Raw genomic sequence first — 22,616 nt, 5'->3', positions numbered from 1 at the left:
CGACTTAAGTATTCCATAAAATATCTGGTCACAAAACCTTAAATTAGGCCAAGTATTTTTTTTCAAAACCTGACCTAGAACAAAGTCTGCATTTATAATCAACCTATTTCCTGTTCCAGGACTGATTTTAGGTGGTACCGCAAAACAGTCTGCTTTCATAGATTATGATTATTTACAGGGAATGACCGATATGTATTTATTGATATCTACAGTTTGTTCTGTAATTCAACCGATAAAGAGAGATAACAACATACCATAATTGTAATGGAGGTACATACATATGTGCATCAATAATTCAGAATTGATCCAAGAAAAGGTCTACAAGAGACATAGGATGCGTCAGTAGTTGTTGCTTACTGTGTGAACATTTTTTAATTTGTGTGTAGACATATTTTACATGTTATTTATTCTACTTTTGTAACAATTTATCAATTTGACTATCTGAATTCATTTCATTTTGTTTGTTGTTTTTGGGTTGTAAACAACACATTTAGAAATTGATAAGCAAGTATCTTATACCCCCTTCACATACACGGATTCATCTCACGTGTCTTTACGTTTGCCAACTCAAAGTCAATCGCAAGCATCCGTAAATAGCTCGCTTGTATCCGTAAACAACTCGTCACACCTTGTAATGACTCATAAACACTCTTAAGGATCATTGAAGGTGATGTAAAATTCTTGACATTTAAAATGACCACAGATCATTTTTTCCGTAAGCAACTTGTTACAATCCGTAAGCATTTTAGATTGCTCGCATCAGCAAGAAACCATCCAAAAACTGCTCTCAAGAATCGGTAAAAAGCTCGTTCCATATTTTTAAAAAGATTTGTTCGGGTTATAGTGCCTAACAAGATTTTGTGAGGTAGACGAAATTGACCTTAAAACGATCGTATTGACTTTTGATGTCCAAAAATAAGCAGATCGGACATATTTTGACTTTATTTAATGACTACGTTAGTTTGGGATTAATTGTAATTAATAGATTCAAATGAGACTGAAAAATATTTTTTTTTGTTAAGATAAACCATGGTTTTACCTGGTGTAGCCGTGCGTAAAATGTATTTCGGCATTTCTTTTCAAATAATGTCTTGTTTAATTGAATAAAACGTCTTAATTGTAAACTTTCTCTTTTTTCTCCGCAATTGGCTTTTAAAAAAAAATATCTACTTTGTATTCGGAAAATTTTGTGCAAATAGAAGAATTGGCAATTCTTACCTTTCATACCTTTACTTTCATTGATTAAACATACTATTGACTCGTCCAGTGTCCAGTTTGAAGGTCATTTAAGTTACTGTACAGATTCATGCACGTTCTAATTTAATCAATTGTCATGTATGAAAAGCATTAACAGTTTGAAGATATCTAATAATAACTTAATCCGATCAAATTGCATAAAATTCAATAACAATGACTGGTCCATATCATAACAAGTAATAGGGGTAAACTGGGTAGGGAGAAAATGTCAGATATTTTAAGTTCATTATTTTGCAATAACGAATAAAAATCTGTCAACCAAAAGTTTTGCTATAATTTCATAAACATGTCGTCTTGTATTGATATAGTTTTGGGATCTTTTATTTGAGTGTTTAGGGCAATAGAAAGTGTGGGCTTCAAAAATCTACATAATAATTGACTTTATACAGAAAGTTCGCCCTTTTTAAACATTAAATGTTTCACAAATAATGACTTCAATGTAAAATCATTTCCTGAAACACTGCAAAAAAATCATTCTAATTGATAAAGTGGTATTGTCAATAAATGCGTTGGAATGAACAGTGGAATAGCAAACATAGAATTCCCTCATAAAATGTTATCACACACTATAGTTGACGATTTGTTTACATATTGTTACAGGTGCTTCTTACGATTTCAGTCGGTTCATTTACGACTATATTATGACTGGATACGTATACTTTACGTGATAAAGATTATGGGAAAGATGTCAAAGCTGAAAAATCGTAAGGACTCGTAAATACTTGTAAATATTGGAAACAACACGCAAACAGATTATAACAAACACGTAACACTTTCGATAAATAGTAAGATTCCAGAACATTCTCGTAAATATCCGTAAAAATATCATAAAATGCACGTTAATTGCTCGAAGTTGTCCGTGATAACATCTAACCAAATAAAATTGCCCTAAGGCCATCGTAATAATAAAATAAATAGCTCTTAAGAACTAGTAACTAACTAGTCTAGTATCGGTCGTAAAAGTGACCAAATCGTAAGGATCCGTTAATTTATGTGATTCATGAGGACTCGTTTAAAAAATTGAAGCGCCTAAAATTCTGAAAAGTACTAATACATTCACCACGGTTTAGTACAAATTTATTGTCAGTCTGATATTCTAAGCTTTTGCCTTATATTGAATTGCTTTTATCAGAGAGAATGAATAGAATTTGATGTATTGCTATTTACAGTTGAACAACAACCAAGTTTCCGTATAGTGCATTATGTGGTTGCATGTTGTTTTTTACAGCTCTAAAATTGTTTTAAATATATTAGTAATAAAATTAACATCATATTTGTTTGGTTGTTTAGTCCGACAAAACGACGACAACGCATCTTGATATATCAATTCGTAACAACAAACAAACAGTTTTGAAACCGTGCTGACCATATATTCTGAAGTTCTAGTAAATCTTGCGTAATATAAAAACAATCAATGGAATTTGATGCGACTGTCATACAAGTGAGAGGTTTAGCGCTATAAAACCAGGTTCAATCCACCATTTTCTACACAATAAAAATACCTGTACCAAGTCAGGAATATGACAGTTGTTGTCCATTCGTTTGATGTGTTTGTGCTTTTGAATTTGCCATTTGATTAAGGACTTTCCGTTTTGAATTTTCCTCGGAGGTCAGTATTTTTGTGATTCAACTTTTTATGTCAAATAGTCTTAACAAACGAGACTTACGAAGATAGATAAACCAATATACCGCATGATTGACAATATGTTACCAAACAAACTACAATTGGCTAATGGAATACAATAATAATGTACATATGTGTGTCTTTTGTGGGTTTTGTTTGTGTGTGTGTTTAGGTTATAAATGATTAAAACATTACACTTTTCGCAACTGATGACAACAATTGCATACTAGTATATAGATTTTAAAGTAATCTTTTACGTAAATATTAAAAAACAAACAACGTCATGATGCAGACAATTGTCTTCGTATCTTTTAACAGCATGTTTTCGCTTCTTTAATCAGCATAGGCTTCAACTTTGGTTAATGAGTACAAAAAACATTTAAAACGTTTCAATACAAGTTTTGAGGAAATATGATTAATGGATTTGAATGAGGAGTTATTAGAAATAGTTTATAGACAATCGTTAGACTATTGTATTCCAGTTATCTGAAAACAATTACTGGAATACGAAAGACAAATGATAGGTTAGTACATATGATATCAAATATAATTGTGAAAAGTTCTTAGGCAAATTGCATCTTGATATACTTAAAATATGGTCGAAATTCTTAAGTATACAAAGTCAAAAAAAAAAGAGTGTTCATACGGTAAGAGTTGTTCTCATTGATAAAGGCCTTACGGAGAAATAAAAATTGCTTATTTCTACATCATGTCAACTTTAGTGGATAGTTTCTTATTTGTAATTATACCACATCTCCTTCTCTTTATAGAAGATTTATAAATAAACTTAACCAAACCATTATCTTAAACGAATTGGAAACAGTCATTTTTCAATATAATTTAAGGTGGTTAGTCAGGATAAGCAGATCCTGCTCCATTATTCATTCCCGTCGTGTTTCTCGTCTAAGTGATCAGTCTAATACGATAAATGTCTCACCATACCCTTAAATGCGGCCAAGCTTAACGAATGGCCGTGCGACGTAATCAGTCAAACAAACTTTATAAGATCAACTCGCTAAGGAACGATCGTTGTCATTGGTCAATTCAAACCTTCGACCTCATATGAACTTTTAATCCCTGCCGCCCAAGCACACCTGCGAAAGTAGAGCACGCGTACTTTAAACGATTCAAAGTTGAAGGGACTGATCACGTACAGAATTAATTGTGTACTTGATTATCTCATGGCAATGCTAGCTTATATAAAGTGCATCATCGCATGTAAAATTTAACAATACTATTTTGTGCAATAGTTTTAATACGGTATTTTGATTTAAATTTTTGAATTTGTTATATACAAAGAATAAACAGTTTTGAATCCAACTGTCTCCTCTCTAATAGTTCTGGATAATTATAACTATTCATATTCCATCGCAAGTTTATCACAGCCACTTAATCTACCCTAAAATTAGAATCACTTATACTTAACCTTTTTTATAGATATGAAATACATAGAAATAGAAAAAAAGGGATTCCAATGACTATTTATAGATTTCAACTTACATTTACATCATTTGATGGCATAATCTAGTAACTGTTTAAAGCAGGGAGAATTGGGTTTTAGGATTCAACTTGGGATAGTGTTTTTTTTTTCTAATTCAGTTTACTTCCTTTTGAAAATAAATCCCGAAATTCTCAGTAAATTCAGAGCAGGTTACAGTGCTTTGTTTAGGGAAAAATGGATATGGCAAAACATTGGTGCAGTGAAAGGAAATGTTACTCCGCCGATATATAGTCGATGAATCTATAATTATTTGTTTTGCTGTTCTCAATTGAAAAACCGACACACATTAATATATATTGTAAATATTTACAAAGAAGATCAAGTATCATGTGCAATCATACCACGTCTCCTTATTTTTAATACGTTCTCATCTAAAATTAGAAATTCTCATATGCCATTTAACTCATTTTTGTGTGAAAAAGCTACATCTTTTGGCATGATTGATATATTTCGCGTTAAAAAGTCACTGTATAGCATTATTTATATTTGTCTGTAATTTTTTTGCAAGAATTTTGGTCTTTTTTTGTTTATGCGAATCCAAAACTTCATCATTTTATCATTAACCTTTTTCATAGGATGCTAGAATGAACTATTTCAACACCCAGGAAATAGTTGAAGCAAATAAACCTAAAAATATTACTCATTCTGCATTTTTGTTATACTTTTATGCCATTTTTGCTATATATACATAACATAGCATTTACCCATCTTTATTTCAGATGTTTCAATGAATAATATGCTAAATTCAGTCTTTTTCTCTTACTTGTATTTCTCAGGTCTGTATGCCTGCATACCGACCTGGTGTATGCTAAACTCTCACTCTATGTGTATACTAGAATTTGTCAGGTCGGTATGCCAGCATACCGACCTGGTGTATGCTAAACTCTCACTCTATGCGTATACTAGTATTTGTCAGGTCGGTATGCCTGCATACCGACCTGGTGTATGCTAAACTCTCACTCTATGCGTATACTAGAATTTGTCAGGTCTGTATGCCAGCATACTGACCTGGTGTATGCTAAACTCTCACTGTATGCGTATACTATAGTATTTGTCAGGTCTGTATGCTGCGACCTGGCGTATGCCAAACTCTCACTCTCTGCGTATACTAGTATTTGTCAGGTCTGTATGCCTGCATACAAATCTGTTGTATTTAGAACCTTTAATATATTTATTTTGGCATAGTTTAGGTCTGTATGCCTGCATACGAACCTGGTGTATGTAGACTTAAATTATTATTTATTTTGGCATTTTTCAGCCAGGTATGCCTGCATGGATTCTAAAACCTTATTCTGGATACATATTTGTAGTGGCAAGTCTGTATGCCTGAATGCTAAGCATTTACTGTGTAGTAACATTTCTTATTTACTATATACATAAATAAGGAGATGTGTATGATTGTGAAAGAGACATATCTCCATCAAAGGCTGAATTACATGGATGTAAGGAATTACTTATGTATAGCCTTCAACTTCGTTTGAATTTGAAAGAAATCTCTCAATTCTTAACTGCAACACTCAGGGGTTTATTCCTGTATATCAACCCGCTTTTCAATAAACTCTTTTGAAAAAAATGGAATTCATAGGTTTGCTTGTCGGCATACCGACCTATAGTCCTATACACATTTGAACATGAAAGTTTTCATATTTGTTTGACATTTTCAGTTCACGGTATTCTTGCATACAACACTGGTGTACGGTGAACACTTATTTTTTTTTTTACTTGGATATATACAAGATTTGATTGCTGTATACCCACCTATGTTCTATTGGATCATAGTTTTACATACATTTAAGTATTGTCCAACCAAGCTGGTGTTCAATGAGCTAGTGTAATTGTGTAGGGTTTGCCTCCAGTCTAAAATTTCTGCATATTTGGTGGAACTTATTGGATATTTAGCAAGCTGAACGGTTTGAATTCTAACTAGCCGTATGTTGTATTCATATTTTAAATTGTAAAACTATTATTTTTCATCATGCTCTAAGTTAGTAACTTCAATTGATGGATAGAAAATGGAACTGTCTTAAAATCTGATATAGATGGCAATATGCATACTAAATAGATAGTGATACAGCAAAGTTTTTAAGTCATTGTGTTTGCATTTCTGCCTGTCAACATGGTGTATGACAAAGTTCTTGTTTGGTATTTTTTTAAATGCTTTTAGGGGGGATGTCTGTATACAATTTGCTGTAAAAAGATGTATGCCAAACATGCATGTATTTTAATTATCGTTAATTTAAACAATTTGCAATGATCTGTCTTGACTGCATATCATAAGTCGGTATCTAACTGGATTGGCTTAGATATGAAAATTAGTGAATTTATAGTACTATACTATGGTAAAAATTATGTATACTGGCATATACACTGGAGTTATGAAAATAAATCCTTCAATCAGGAAAGCCAAAGAATTGATGCTTTTTCTAGGTGTCGTCCTTTTCTAGTGAAGCTATTTTTACTTTATAAGCAGGAACATCAAAAGGTCAGGTGCTGTTCATTGGTGTCGTAGTTTTCTAGGAAGGCATTGGTTTAACCTATCCAGTCACTAAGAAGTGTTACAATTCAATTCATAAGCAACACATAAATAGTTACATGAAAGATATAGCCACTGTTTGAAAAATGCTGAAACGAGAAATTGAAACTACATATTATATACGTATATATATATGTAAATATTATACACTTCATAACTTTAACATTATCGCAGTTACTGATTTTAGAATTTATTGAACTAAGGGTTCTTAGTGGTTGAATTGAAGTCGTTCCCTTGAAAGTTTTTGTGTAACCATGCATATGATTGAAGATCAATGAAATATGTAATTTCCTTAATAACATTCATTTTTCCAATTTGAACACTCTTGAAATGTGCTGTTCAGATCCTTTCGCAATAAATATATGTTTGATTTGTTTGAATTACTTCTTTTTTGGTTTTTATTGATCACTAAATTTCAAAAGTTTTCTGTCTGTCTTTCGATTTTGTTGATAGTTTTTCATAAATTACCCTGTAACAGCTTCTTACATACACACATCACAGAATGCTGCATGATCATGTGACAAATGTACAGTTTTCCCAAACAAGGAGAACATCATACAACCTCCTTGTAAAAATAAGGAGATGTGGGATGAATGCTAATGAGACAACTATCCACCAAAGTCCAAATGAAGTGGATGTAAGCAAGTATAGGCAACCGTACGGACTTCACCAATGAGAGAAAACCAATATCGTATAGTCAGATGATAAAAGGTTCCAACATGAAAAATAAGAAACAATGCATTTGAGAAAACTAACGACCTAATTTATAGCAAAACAATTTACGAAAAAGAAATACGACATACATGAACCAATTATTAATGACATCTTCAACTACAGGCTCCTGACTTGGGACAGGCACATAAAGACTAGTGTGGCCGGTTTTAACATGTGAGCGCTCAACCCTCGCCCTTACCTGGGACAGTTGTTTCCCTAAGAATTGTTAGAATAAGAACTGAATGGGTTAACTGAAGGACATTGGTCATGCATTTTGAAAATCTGGATAGGGGCTGAATTTCAATTTAAAACAAAAGCCGGGAGACTTAACTCAGTGGCAGATCCACAGTTGCATATGGGGGATAGGGGTGGACACTGACTACCTCAGAGATGGATCGCTCCAGTCATGCTTTCCGCAATAATCAACCAATTTTTTCCCACAAAGCACCCCCTAAATCCGCCTCTGGAACTAATGCAAGGAGACATCACTGTGGATGTACACCTAATCGTATTTCCCATTCATTTGTTTTCTCTAAATGCTTTCGGGGTGGGGTGGGGGGGGGGGGGGGGGGGGGGGGGGGGGTAGTCCAAATACTTATGACGTCTTGCAAGGCTATTTTGGGTTTTTTTTGGGAGGGGGGCAGCTTGATAGTTAGCCACACGATGTCCTGCATGAAATTGATTGAAGTGGACAAACCTCTTGAGAAAACACAATTAGCATCTATAATCAATAATCTTATTATATAAATAACAGTTTTCAGGTCGGATTGAGTCAATTTTAAAAAAGGGGGTGTTCTATTAAATTCGTGGAAAATGTACAAAAACAGCGAGGTTTACTTACCTTAAATGTACTAACATTCTGTTTTGCTTCTGGTATATTAAAATTTAGATGATAATAGAGCGTACTTTTCAATGAACTGTCCATTTTCTTCTCCGTGACGGGAACTCCGTCATTGATCATTCTCATTGTTTACATTTAGAAATGACGTCATATAAGAGCGCGTGACATACGGTGTTATTAGAGGTCATTCAACGCAGATAAATAGTCCATTTGTTCTTTGATTTTTTATCAATTACCAATACAAAGTATAAAAAAACAATTTTGTTTTGTAATTAATTGCTATTATTTTAATTAAGTGTACTGGTGAAAGAAGCTCGCGTAAGTCAAGGCCCTCATTGTGCTATCCGTCTGTAATTCCCTCCGCCTTACGTCACAAGGTCCCTGACGTCATTTAAAGTTTTGTCAACAACTTGGAACCTTGCAGTACAAATTATGATGGCCTCATTTTTCCGTAATTTTAATTTGCAAAAAACAAAACAGATAACTTGCATGTCAATATGAAAGTGATCATAGTCGTGGAACTTGAGAATCGGTTTTCATTTTTAGATTTACAACAGTAAACGCTTTAACAGTTTGCTTTGCAAATTAACGCTTTTCTGTTTACCTATGGGGAGAAAATTTTAGAGGTCAGTCGTAGACTTGTAGTTTAAAGAAAATCGAAATCGGTGTTAAAACACAACTACTGAAGTAAAGGATTTTGGCAACACCATGTTTGTATGCTCTACTGATTCGAATGCATTACATTGAAGATTCTGGAAACATCCAGGTTCGTATGCTGGCATACAGACCTGCGAAATACAACATTTGATTCAATATTGGCCGTTCTGCATACACCAGGTTCGTATGCAGGCATACAGACCTGAGAGATACAATGTATAAATTAAATGTAGACTTTAGCATACACCAGGTTCGTATGCTGGCATACAGGCCTGAGAAATGCAAGTTAATTTATTAAGATTCAGTTCAGCATTCCCCAGGTGTTCAATATGCCAGATTCTCGATTTTCAAATGTTTGATAAAAAGAAAAACGTGTTTTCCTTTATTTTTCTCGTTTTTGCATACGTTTGTCTTATGAGCTATAATTCGACATATTTGAGTACGAATTATGGCAAATGACCGTGAATGAGAATTTTTAATTTTAGATGAGAATGTATTTTTTATATACTAAATTTGTGTACCTTGAATTTTATTGTATTTCTATTAATGTTGCATCTTTCTCGATAAACTTATACTTAGTTTTTGGTAAACAAAATATTTTTTTAGATGTACTACCAGTAATCTACATCTGAATCCGCAAATGAAATATGTTTTAAATACTTCGTCTTGATAACATTATGACTAATACATTTTAACCACGGCATATAAAAAAATACATTTTACTATAGGTTAAAAACTAATTAGAGACTGTAAAAGAACATGTGGATGTTTCTTTCAATAATTCAATTTCATTCATAATCAATTGTGTATATACATTTATATTTTTGTATTTCCACAAAACAACACGGGCACAAATATGATATGCAAAGCTCTATTCTTTCGGTAGGTTCATCTTAGTATGAAATAAAAAAACAATTAAAATCAAAACAGTACATTTATATTGTACTTATAAACAACGACATCATTACACAAGTATTTTTTTTTAATCTTTTTAGTTTCACACATCAGTGCAAACGAAAAATCATCGCCGATGTTACATTTCAATCTTTTGTTTCGATATTTACAATAATATATCGACCCCAATATTTGAAAATCAGGCAAAGACACAGCATTACAAAAACATTTTTTAAAATCTTTTTACGTTCGTAGTAACATAGTACATGCCATTGTCGGTCACCTGTGTCAATTCACGTGCACACATCGATTGTTGTCGTATTTGAATCTTTCGGCCAATGAAATGAGACGTTACAAGTTGTTTGTTTGTGATACGCTAGAATGTTATCAATGAATTACCAAACGCTAAACTTGACTGCAGTTCAGTGTCAGAACTATTATAGTCTTAGATATATGGGTTTGTATTAGTTGTTATTGGCTTTGATCTAGCTTCAGTAACTACATAATAGAATATAAACTTTTTCTTGTGTGACTCAATCTTTAGTTTTTGTGTAGTGTTTTGTGGACTCTTTTAGTCTTTTCCTCTGTTTGCTTTTGTTCATGGTGTTGTCGTCTATAGTTCTTCTATTTATGAGTTTTGATTGTTGTTTGCTTTTCTATACCCAATTTAAACGGTAGCATATAGATTGGACACTTACAAGACAGCTACTATATATCGTCTTTTATTTTTAGATCAAACAGTTATCTCTGAAGCTGAAGTAATATTTACATGGACCCCTTGGTCATCGTGTAATATCAGTAATTCAAGTCCGGATAAAAACTGCAAAGGAATACAAACAAGAGCAAATGTAACAAATGACACGGTAACTGGAATGGTTACTGACAGTGACGATCTAGAGACAAGAGTATGTTTGCTTACAAACGGTAAGTCGTTGTAAAAAGAAGATTACGATACAAAAGGAACCATTAAAACACACAAGGTGGAGAGATATCGACATAACAATAAAAACAAAACTCGAAAGTCTATTAAACACTGCATAAAAAATTAATCTGAACAACACAAATCACACCAAAACTCGAGGTGATTTTATGTCTTCCTGTAAAGTAATTAGATCCAGATCGACAATTTAAAATTGCCGTGTTGTAATTAGCATGATGAGAGGTACAGATCAAATCGTGTGTATATTTTATTTCATGAACGTGAAAAATGGTGGACATTTGTTTTGAACGAATAAACAAACCAATCTTCAAAATAGTGGATTCAAAATTTTATTGGATCTGGGAACTTATAAATACTTTTATGTACATTATGCAAAGTGTCTTTACTCTGTTTTGATCATATATGTATGGTTATAATATAATACATAATAACAAACACATTGAAAATATGTTCTGCTTTAACTTATATCAATATCATATTACAAAATTAAGTTAATCAGTCCAAAGTTTATATCTGAATACCTGTTGTAATTTTTTCTTCTTTCATATATAGGTTTTAGGAGACGGCTCTTTTTTCTGATAAGCGAATTGTTTTATTCAAAAAGTCCAAAAAACATATTTATTTTCACTATTCTAATACAGAACGACACACAAACGACTTAAAAAATCAAAGATATACGTTAGAATTGACAACTTATAGTGTTTGGCAAAAGGTGCTTTATTATAATAATGCAATAAAAAGTAAAATCACAATAAAATACAATTATACTAAACATGGTATCAATAAGCTACAATTAACAAAGTGTCAATATGAAGCACCTGAACCCGATCTGGGTAATGATAAAGAAAATTGATAAAGAAAACAAAATCAAAAACATAATAAAATGTTGCTGGAACATGCTCTCTGCTTAAACCACATGCTAACTAAAACCCGGATGAAGTAACAAGGGGAGGCAAATCTAGAACACGACGTTATCAATTGGGTAAAGTGAGAGATGTCTCCCATTTTACGCAATTGAAACATGATATGTCGTATATGTCGGGTAATAAAAGTTTTCTCCATTAAAACAGTTTTTGTAATTCCGTAGACGTCTAATGTATATATATATTATACCAATACGTACGTCAGTAATACTTATATTATTATCCTGAATATAATAGAATTAGGGGTGATGCTATTTACAAAATTAATAATTAGTATGATTCATTAATTAGATAAAGTTGATGGAGGTTACACACTATGGAGTGAATGGGATGATTGCTCACAAATATGCGAAGGAGAAACAACTAGAAGTCGAAAGTGTTATGAACCCACACCATGCAATGGCGGCATAGATTGTAAAAGTAATCTTGGAGTAGATACACTCTACAAAAAATGCAGTAAGTATTTATAGAAATCAGAACTGTCTTTTGGTATAGAAAACCTTTATCCACAATGCTATAGGGATATACCAGATTAACAGAAACATAGATGTGTTAAGGTTTTCTAAATCCGGCAAATATTAACCCTGAAAATGTGTTAACATGAATCATATAAAATGAAGAAGTCTTGTATTAATAACGGTGAGTTTAAGAGAGTTATGTAATAAATCATGGAGGTGCCGATGCAATGTGATTAGATAGTTTACCACAACCTTTTCGTATTTTAAATGAAAACAAAAAGGTTGTGGTAAAAAAAGGTATTACTGTAAAGAATTTAATCGAGATACACAAGAAAAGAATAAGTAAGTTATACGTTTCATGACTGTAGAATATTTAGAAGAGGTACATAGTAAACATGACAAAGGTTTATTTATATGTGTATCAGCTGTCATGAATGATGATAGCTTAGAAAAATACAGTAGAATTGTCAAATAACGGTAGGAACAAGTAACAGGAAATAGTAATCCTTTCCAATGTCCTTTTCTTAACTGTACCAGCATTAGGTCACATAACAGCTCGTTGATGAAGTTTTCTTTCAGAAAGTTATTTGTGGAACGGAAAACATACACTGTCAAAAAGATAAATGTATCAGCGGATCTAACGTTCCCATGAGTTATTACAAATAAAATGACATACGTATCAGGCATGGGGTAATGCAAATTTGTAATTGTAATGCATGGTAATGCATTGCATTTTCCCAAGTAATTGCATGTAATGTGTAATGCAGCAATTTGTGCATTACATGTAATTGTAATATAATGTATTACTTTAGCAAAAAGTTGTGTAATTTCATGCATTACATGGCATTACATGTCATTACTTTTTTTCACATACTACATCTTTAACATATTGTTGGAGTTTTAACTAAACCAAAATTAAGATTTCTTGATTAACTAAGACTATGTTAATCATTAGAATATATTCTTTATTTCATCTTATTTCCTTACATTTTCCTGCATAAAAAGATTGATATTTGAAAAGCATAACTATATTGTTGTCATAAGATCAAAGACTATCTTGTCTTGCTTACATAAAAGATAATTAAACTTTGTTATAAAACACTAATTAGTTTGTTTTACAATCAATATTTTCACCATTTAGACAATTGTTCATTAATTAAGGTCTATGTTTATTTTATAATTAGGGAAGTAATTCACAGTAATTAAACATTTCGTTTAAAATTAAAAAAAAAACAACAAAAAGTATATTTATAAAAGTAAAGTCAACATTAAGTTAAAATAATTAAAATTTTAAATTAAAGTCGAATTAAATAGACTTTTTACATGTATACTTATATTCAATTTATGGAACAGTTACTGCATATGCTAGAATCTTTTGTGACTTCTAGTTGTTTTTCAAAATGTAATGTGTAATTCAAGGCATTACTTTGCAAAAGTAATTGTAATATAATGCATTACTTTGATAAATGCATGTAATTTTAATTGTAATATAATGCATGGTTTGGTCAAAGTAATTGTAATATAATGCATTACATTGCAATGTAATTCGCCCAATGCCTGATACGTATGCAACTCGTCGAACGCACCTAAAAGATATACCATTTTTATTCAACGCGTGAGTTCTCAAGATTCCTGGTTAAATTTTTATTGTCATCAGATCACATATTAGATGCAGTTGGTATATTGCTACATGTGGAGCAGGATCTGCTTACCCTTCCGGAGCACCTGAGATCACCCCCAGTTTTTGGTGGGGTTCGTGTTGCTTAGTCTTTAGTTTTCTATGTTGTGTCATCTGTACTATTATTTGTCTGTCTTTTTATTTTTGGCCATGGCGTTTTCAGTTTGTTTTCGATCTATGAGTTTGACTGTCCCTCTGGTATCTTTCGTCCCTCTTTAGCTACTAAGGTGGTTGAAATTGATAATTTCAGAATTACAATCGTCTCGTTTGTCATAGATTATGGTATTTAGATGAGATTCATGTTTGGTCCACATATAGGGAGACACCTTGCAAGTTGAATGTTCAGGTTGAATAACTATTATTTTACATGCTTTCTAAAGTGTTCGCCCAAATTCTTTTTAAAAATGACGATTTCATCAAAAGGGCAGAAGTAACGTGGTGCAAATCATAAATGAATTAAAATCATAGGAATATGCGATATGATTTATTTATCAAAGGAACCTGATGTTCAGTGGTTGTCGTTTTCTCTTAATAGTTTACTGTTCGGTGTGAGCCTAGATTCTGTGTTGAAAACCGTACTTTGACCTATAATGGTTTACTTTTACAAATTGTGACTTGGATTGAGAGTTGTCTCATTGGTACTCATACCACATCTTCTGATATCTAATTGCTAGTTACAAAGTTGTCTAAGAGTCATAGTTTATCTTGATGTATCATGTTAAACTACTCTGATTATAAAGGAAAATAATCAGCTGAGACAACTTTTAAACTTATACAAATGTATAAGTGTCCTATAATAAGACTATTTGTTAATTGTCAATAATTTTTTTAATTGAAAATAAAATTGGACATACTGATTTATATCAATTTGTATTTACTCTTATTAAATTCCTCTTCGAAAATACTGCAGACAAAAATGATGTGTGTGCTCTGCTCTGATACATAATATGACTTGTAGATAACAATGTAATTACAGATATAGTATAAAATATTGTAATTAAATAAAAATAAATATTCAACTTCTGATGAACAGATCATAAGTTTCTTGACAAAATCTGGTCAAATATGAATAATATAGATAATAATGTAAATACTTTTCTTCTTAATCACAAAACGTATACTGATCAGCCTTTGTTATTTTGCATTGCAATACAAGCTTTTTCGTTGGAGCATTATATATTAATAATTTCACATCTAAATATTTTTAATTGATTTTAAGTCTGATTTTCCAAATAAAAAATGTTAAATGAATCCATATGTAAATTTTCCTGTATTTCTAGGATACTAAGTCATCTATTTATCCCTATTGATTGATCTATGTTCATACTAGTCATAATATTGTATTTGTTAATAATGAATTCTCAGTATAAGTTTATTTCCGATTAATCTTATTTATCAAAAGAAAAAAAAAACTGTACTTTTAATCGAATTTTCTTTTTGAACAAATTGGATTCTAGAGGAGATTGTTTTTAATTTATCAATTCAGCGATTCAGTTTATTTTGAATATAAATTTGTTTAGAATTTAGATTTCTGATAACGACATTGTATGATCTTAATTATCATTTATTCAAATCAGATCACTCTTAATCAAATTATTCCTCGAAAATAATTGTTTTTTTCAACATATACTCCCTCGACACTTACCAAGTTACCAAGGAGGACATCCTGGATAATCTTAGGTCTGTTTTATGTTTCCTTTGAATTTCAACCATAGATGAATAACTGGATCTTCCTTCACTGTATAAATACCTAAAATACACAAGGGTCATTACAAACAACGTTATATTGCTGTGTCTGCCTAGTGCTCCATAAACCACCTTTTAAATTATTACCATACATGTTATCCGAAATCAAAGCCGGGCTTCTACGTAATAGTGAAACTACATATTCTAAAGGTGCCATGAATCAGATATGGATACTAAACAGCTTCAAAGATATTTAAGAGTACATTAAATATAAGACTCTTTCATCTTACAATTTTATTTAAAAGATATGACTTTTCTACAAATTTCACATATATTCCCAATTCAAAACATCGTATATTAGCGGATAATGTAGGTCTCATTAACAATTCTAAGTAATCACAAACTACATGAGACATCAGAACATGTACATTTTAAAAAAAAACATAATCCAATTTGAAAACACCGTTTTTATATAAAGTAAATTCGACATTTACCGCTAAGAAACAAAATAATTGACCATACAAAGAAGTAAAATGTTAAATGCATTTTATGTTTTTTCACTAGAACCTGTGACAGGACAATGGGGAGAATGGGGAGCTTGGGGGAACTGCACAAAACCTAACTCTGGCATTTACGGAACTGGTATTTATCTACGCTCACGAAATTGTGACAGTCCAGTTAATATTTGTGGAGGCGATTATTGCAAAGGAGAAAATCAGACTGAAGGAAATTGCAGAGGTGAGGAATACTAGAACTTTTTAGATATTTAACTCAAAATGAGGTTCTATGTTAATTAATATTGCTTGATTACAGCTGACTATTTGCCTATACCGAATGTTCCTGAAACATATTAAAAAAATAGACAAGTGTTATATTTGTATAGTTTTATAACAAATACCTAGTTAAATCGTAGTAAATGCGATTTTTACGAGTACAGTATGGTTAAGAATATAATTTATTGAAGATATAATGTGATGAAAATTTGAGACATGTTCAAATGTGATAAATTCATTCAGAATTATTTTTTAGACTAAAACCAAACAAAAACTAAGGGAGTGACAACACCACTATGAATCAAAACTGAATTATTAAAGAGGTTGTGCATCGCCTGTTTTTCATGATTCATCCATAATCTATTAACCAATCAATATCTCAAGCCATGAGTAGTCCATTTATATAGAACAATTTCGCAATTTATTTTTGTCTAAAAAATATTGATTTGAAATTCTCTTTGAGGGAACAACCATTTGGCAATATTGTTCATCCCGATAAAAAAAAAAGACTAAACAATTCCGTACGTTGTTATCGTACTGGACAAATAATACTACCTGAACTTCGACGAACGCCTTCGATTGTTATTTGTCTGTTTTATGTTATTAACACAAAGTGGCAGATATGTCATGTGGATTCAGGACGAAAAAAAAAACTAAATATGTTTTTTTACAAGGTGAGTCGATTGTGATTGAAGGACAGTAAATATAAATCGTCTCTCTATCTCTCTCTGTAATTTATTTTTGAGATCGATACTTTAATTTATTGTTTTCCAAAATTTCTATTCTCCATTGCATATTTTTGTTTTCGATACCTTTTAATGTTATACTTTGCTGTATTTTGCAGTTGTGCCTCCATGTCTTACATACCAAATCTTTAGCGACAAATTTCTCAAAATAGAAAATGCTATGTCAATTTATACCTCAGCACAAGTAGATATATATCTTCTGACGAAAAACAATTGTACAACGGCAACTATAATTCACACTTATTTTGCATTATACAAGATAACAAACATAACTGATAATACAGAAGTGCAGGTCGGAGGGAAGGAATACAGTGTGAAGTTCAAGTTTAACCCAGGGCAACATGAAATAGGATATTATCGTTTGTATGCAAGAATAGGATATCCTGCAAGCATGACAGACTGGATGGAAGAATCAATGTTTGTGAAAATAGAACAACCACCACCACATGCATTTATAAAAGGTGGAGCTGGAAGGACTATTGGACAAGGACTCTCAGAATTTGACGCTCGTTCTGTGTCGTATAGTATAACTAAAGGCCCCGATGATCCTTCTGGTCTTATTTTTTCTTGGAAATGTCTTAATTTTGTTACAAATAATATCTATAATCTACTGCAATTTAATATTGCACCAGTATTAGCTTTTAAGGATAAAAGTGACTATAAAAAGAAATGGTACGAAACTAACTTTGTTCCATATATAGAAAACAAACTCGCGTTCATCAATGAGTCTACACTTTACACCGTTGTAAATAACCTACAAAATTCTAATTCCACATGCATGAAAGGAAGTGAGTTTTACGTCATGACTGAACTTTATAAATATCCTCGCACCAAAGAACAGAATGACGAAACAACAGAAGCATTCGATAATATTTCATCGACATCAATATACAGTACATGGAATGGGAGCCAAGTTACAACATCAGTAATGACAACAATAGAAACGACGGTAAATCAAGGAGAGAATAGTGTTAGTACCTGGAGTAATTGGACAACAATTGAAGCAATGACAACAACAGAGGAGGCAGCTACGACAGCGACTCCTTATGATCTGATAGCTCTGACGCGATTTTTTGAAATTGAATTTATGTCTGAAATGGAGTTAAATCCTAAATCCGAATTGGAAGACTTAGAGTATATCCTACCTATTCCAGGAAATAACACACTTGTTTTAAACGAAATGTTAGAATTCCTGCATGATTTATATAATGAAGAATCTGAAGCATTTCTGCGGGATACAGACGACTTTTTTGAAAGGTTATCAGATAGCTCATTGACTCTTGATAGTTTGTATAAACTGCGTGAACTTTCTGGGTTGCCTGCAAGTGCTAATGCTACATTTTTTGATAATCTACTAGAATGGCTAAAAAACGCAAATGTATCGAAACAATTTGCATACGAACTGCGAGATTTGTTGGATAGCTTTAAACATGTCCAGCCTTACATAACAAATGCCACAGAGTTGGTAGATGTAATAGGAATTGATGGATATTTGAAACTTATTATTGATGACTCTGGACAATGCTTGATGAATTATCTTATAAACATCTTTAACGGATTTGCTAAGATTAACTCATTAGATTGGCATAAAATGAAAAATCAAGAAATAGATTACTTGGACTGGCTAGGGGATGATCTGGTCCCCTCTAGTGCTTGTAAATTGTTCAACGGAATCGAAGATGGAACCGGAAGTCTGAATGTTACCTTTCAAGATGTCTTAGAGGGAAAGGGATTTTTAGTGTATTTAAGAGTAGAATTTGAGGAGTCTGTTAGTTATTTTATACAACATGCGCAGTCAGTTCTGGGAAATCCTCCACTACTGGAAATAGAGTAAGTGTTCAGTTCGCTTTAAAACAATTAGTGCCAGAAATAACGATCTTATCTTACAGAAGAAACAAAGTGCGTCTGAATGTGCTTATATATATATATATATCCCAGTAGTTTTGATAAAATAAAATCCCTCAAGCCAAGTGATGACTTTGGCTATTCTTTTATGTTCCTTTTGTCCAAATTGCTCTTTACTAATTTGTTTGGCACAACTTTTTGGAATTTTGGGTCCTCAATGCTCTTCAACTTTGTACTTGTTTGGCTTAAAAACTTTTTTGATCTGAGCGTCACTGATGAGTCTTATGTTGACAAAACGCGCGTCTGGCGTATTGGGTTATAATCCTGGTACCATTGATAACTATTTACGTACTTTACATCACTTGCTTTTGGAATTTTGCGCCTTTTACGTTAATCCAAATAAGACTTCATAATTTATGTATTGATACATGATACCAAAAGAACAGGAGGGTTTTTTTTTTGTTCTTCTATTAGTATTCTAAGTACAGTACTTGTGTGCAAAGATGGTCTTTATTATGTAACAGTTTAAAATTAGAATATAGCTTCATGTTAAACTTGCCGGTGCAGGTTTATAACAAAATCAGTACCAATTTTATTGCGCTTGGTGCGCATTCCAACAAGTAATGTCTCTTCAATGATGCTCGAGGCAAAAATATTTGAAATTTCAAAACATAAATCAGTAGTTAAATAGCTGATCAATCAAACATGATCTAAAAATTACCAATCCCGAACTGATGCATAGAATTCTTACCTAATGCTTCTCTCCCGGACTTCAAAATGTACTCTTTTGTAGATGCAGGTTGAATTGCATGAAGAAGACTGCTTTGACTTCTATTATGTCGTTAAAGGCTACATGTCCCTTTTGTACGTTTGAACAGCAAAAAAGATTTAAATTTTGGTGGAAAGTCAAAGATTTTGATATCTTCAGTAGAATATCAACAACAAATGATTACTGGCAATCTTGGATGCTATCTGGTAATGATATAAGCAAACAAATTTATTTATACATAGCATTCAGGATTTAACTTTGATTAAATTTGTCAGTCAGTCACTATTTGAAAAATAATATTTGATAACATCTGTCGGGAAGTCACTTCTCGTATGTTAATCTTTTGATAAAAGACGTCGGAGGTCACATCTACATAACACTTTGAATACATTTTTGACAATTTTACCTATTATGTCTGTTTGTTTTGTTCACATATTGTTGTGAAAATAATGGAATTTTATGCAACTGTCATACAAGTGAGAGGTTTACCTAGCTATAAAACCAGGTTTAATCCTCCAGTTCCAATATTTTATCGACAAGCCTGTACCAAGTCAAGTGTATGCTAGTTGTTTCAATTTTTTTTGGTGTGTTTGAGCTTCTGATTTTTTCAATTTGATCAGGACTTTCCGTTTTGAATTTCCATGGAATTCGGTATTTTATCTATTCTTTTTTTTCAGCATAACTCTATGCTTAATTAGATATATTTAAGACTCAGATCGACATCCAGTCTCTAATCGACGTCCGTTTCTAAAATTGACGTTCAAATCTGACGTCACAATAAAATAACATTCCAAATCGAAGGTCAATTGTATGCTCCTCTAGTCGACGTCATTTTTCTTTTGTTACTTTTTAATCGGCGATCCAGGATTCCATTATGAGGAGTATCCAAATTCCATCCATGCTTAAATTCACATTCTTGAAAAATTGAATAACAGATGTTTTGTTCCATTTCTTCAAATATTTATAATAACTTGACATTAGTCCATGCTTACTTCTCATTTTAACATGGGTAGGCATTATATTTGTCAACAGTTTACACTTCGCTTACATTCGGTATAACGATATTGACAAACATAATGCCTTCCCTTGTTAAAATAAGCATGAAAGAATTTATTCATAATTTAGAACATAAATGATTGCTTGAAATTAGACATTGCGATGAGAGTCTCCTCATCAATCGGACGTCGTTTTTGTGATTCATTAAGTTGGCCGACTTCATACAGGAACTTCATAGATAGAAAGAAAAGAATTTAGCAATATTCTTAAACTTTAATTTCCGCTATATAGATGATGTTCTCTTACTAAATAATTCAAAATGTTGTGACTATGTTGAACGCATCTATCCCATCGAACTACAGATAAGTCTGCCTCATATCTTTACGTATATAAACAAATTGACAATGAGGGTCAGTTAAAAACAAAACTTTACGCGACAAAACAGATGATTTTAGCTTCCCAATTGTGAACTTTCCATTTCTATGTAGCAACATTCCAGCAGCGCCTGCATACATATTATATATCTCCCAATTAATACGATATTCCCGGGCTTGTATTTCCTATCATGATTTCCTCGATAGAGGGTTGCTGCTCACAAGGAAGCTATTAAAACAAGAGTTCCAAATGGTGAAGTTGTAATCATTCCTTCGTAATTTTACGGACGCCATCATGAGGTGGTTGACCTCAATGGTCTTCAACTTGAGGTGGTTGACCGTAATTAAATTTCCGTTTCACAGATGATATCAGATATGTTCCTTATGTCGTAACTACAATCCGTTCCCTTTTCACGAATGTAACCTACCGAATAAGACTAATTACTGGGATTGTAATAACATGAGCAACACGGCAGGTGCCACATGTGGAGTAGGGTCTGCTTAATCCTCATGAGCACCTGGGATTGCCCCAAGGGTTTGAGTTATGTTCGTGTTGCTTAGTTTTGTGGTGTGTCTTTTGTACTATTATGTATCTGTTTGTCTTTTTCTTTTTTAGCCATGGCGTTGTTAGTTTATTTTCGATTGATGAATGTCCCTCTGGTATCTTTCGCCCCTCTTTTACATTAGACGTCGATATTTGAGAACGTGACGTTATATCTGGACGTCGATTTGAGCAATGTACGTCGATTATAGACCTGGTGTCGATCTAAGTCTAACAGATATACTACCAATAACGTGAAATTCATGACGATGTTTATATATAATTCTTATAAACAAATCATTCATAAATCTATCGTTAATTTATCAAATTTATATGATTTATTTCATTGCATTCGCAGAATCGGATACTAATGCATTTGTTATGCAAGCCAACGTTTTAAATGCGAGTGCTGGATACCTTATAGAGGCTCATATGCAGCTTGCAACAGGAGAGACGAGCATAAGTATTTGGACCGTCAATACAAACATACTACCGTATGGAGGATCTTGTGAGATTGAGGATGCAATCTGGGGTAAGTTGGCTGAGATGGACTTTGTTGCTGACAGAATGCATTGTTTTTCTTTACTTTAATTTTTGGCAGACGTGTCACTACATCATCTTCATTTATTATTTCTAATGCTCTTGTGGGTTTTTTTCTAATCTCAAAATAACATGCTCTTTAAATGCTGTTAGAAATTTAAAGTATATTAATAAAGGAACTAGAAAGGTTTAAAACATGGAAGGGTCAGTGTTCTTGTGTTCGATGTATAAGCTATTTAAAGTTTGGCGAGAAATGATTCTCTCTAGATTCTTCATACATTTTATATTGACACCTTTTTTTATCAAGATGCATTATGTTTTTATTA

At 32.4% G+C, this 22,616-nt stretch overlaps 2 protein-coding genes across 2 annotated transcripts in view; both read left to right on the top strand.

Annotated features, from left to right (window-relative positions):
- The window catches only part of LOC127708016 (polycystin-2-like), a 109,184-nt gene that overhangs the window by 48,574 nt on the left and 37,994 nt on the right, over positions 1 to 22,616 (top strand). The gene's annotated exons all lie outside the window — the stretch shown is intronic.
- The window catches only part of LOC127708012 (uncharacterized), a 63,862-nt gene that overhangs the window by 11,225 nt on the left and 30,021 nt on the right, over positions 1 to 22,616 (top strand). Inside the window, exons 2-7 of the mRNA XM_052212803.1 lie at positions 10,754 to 10,945; positions 12,176 to 12,340; positions 16,271 to 16,444; positions 17,324 to 19,055; positions 19,864 to 20,045; positions 22,109 to 22,282. Of these exons, the coding sequence (XP_052068763.1) occupies positions 10,754 to 10,945; positions 12,176 to 12,340; positions 16,271 to 16,444; positions 17,324 to 19,055; positions 19,864 to 20,045; positions 22,109 to 22,282 (2,619 nt within the window). The remainder of the gene's footprint in view (positions 1 to 10,753; positions 10,946 to 12,175; positions 12,341 to 16,270; positions 16,445 to 17,323; positions 19,056 to 19,863; positions 20,046 to 22,108; positions 22,283 to 22,616) is intronic.

The sequence above is a fragment of the Mytilus californianus genome, unplaced genomic scaffold (genome assembly GCF_021869535.1).
Source record: "Mytilus californianus isolate M0D057914Y unplaced genomic scaffold, xbMytCali1.0.p SCAF_7, whole genome shotgun sequence".
In the NCBI taxonomy this organism is placed as follows: Eukaryota; Metazoa; Mollusca; class Bivalvia; order Mytilida; family Mytilidae; genus Mytilus; species Mytilus californianus.
Note: the sequence above shows the minus strand (reverse complement) of the source record. Positions and strands in the feature narration are given on the sequence as shown.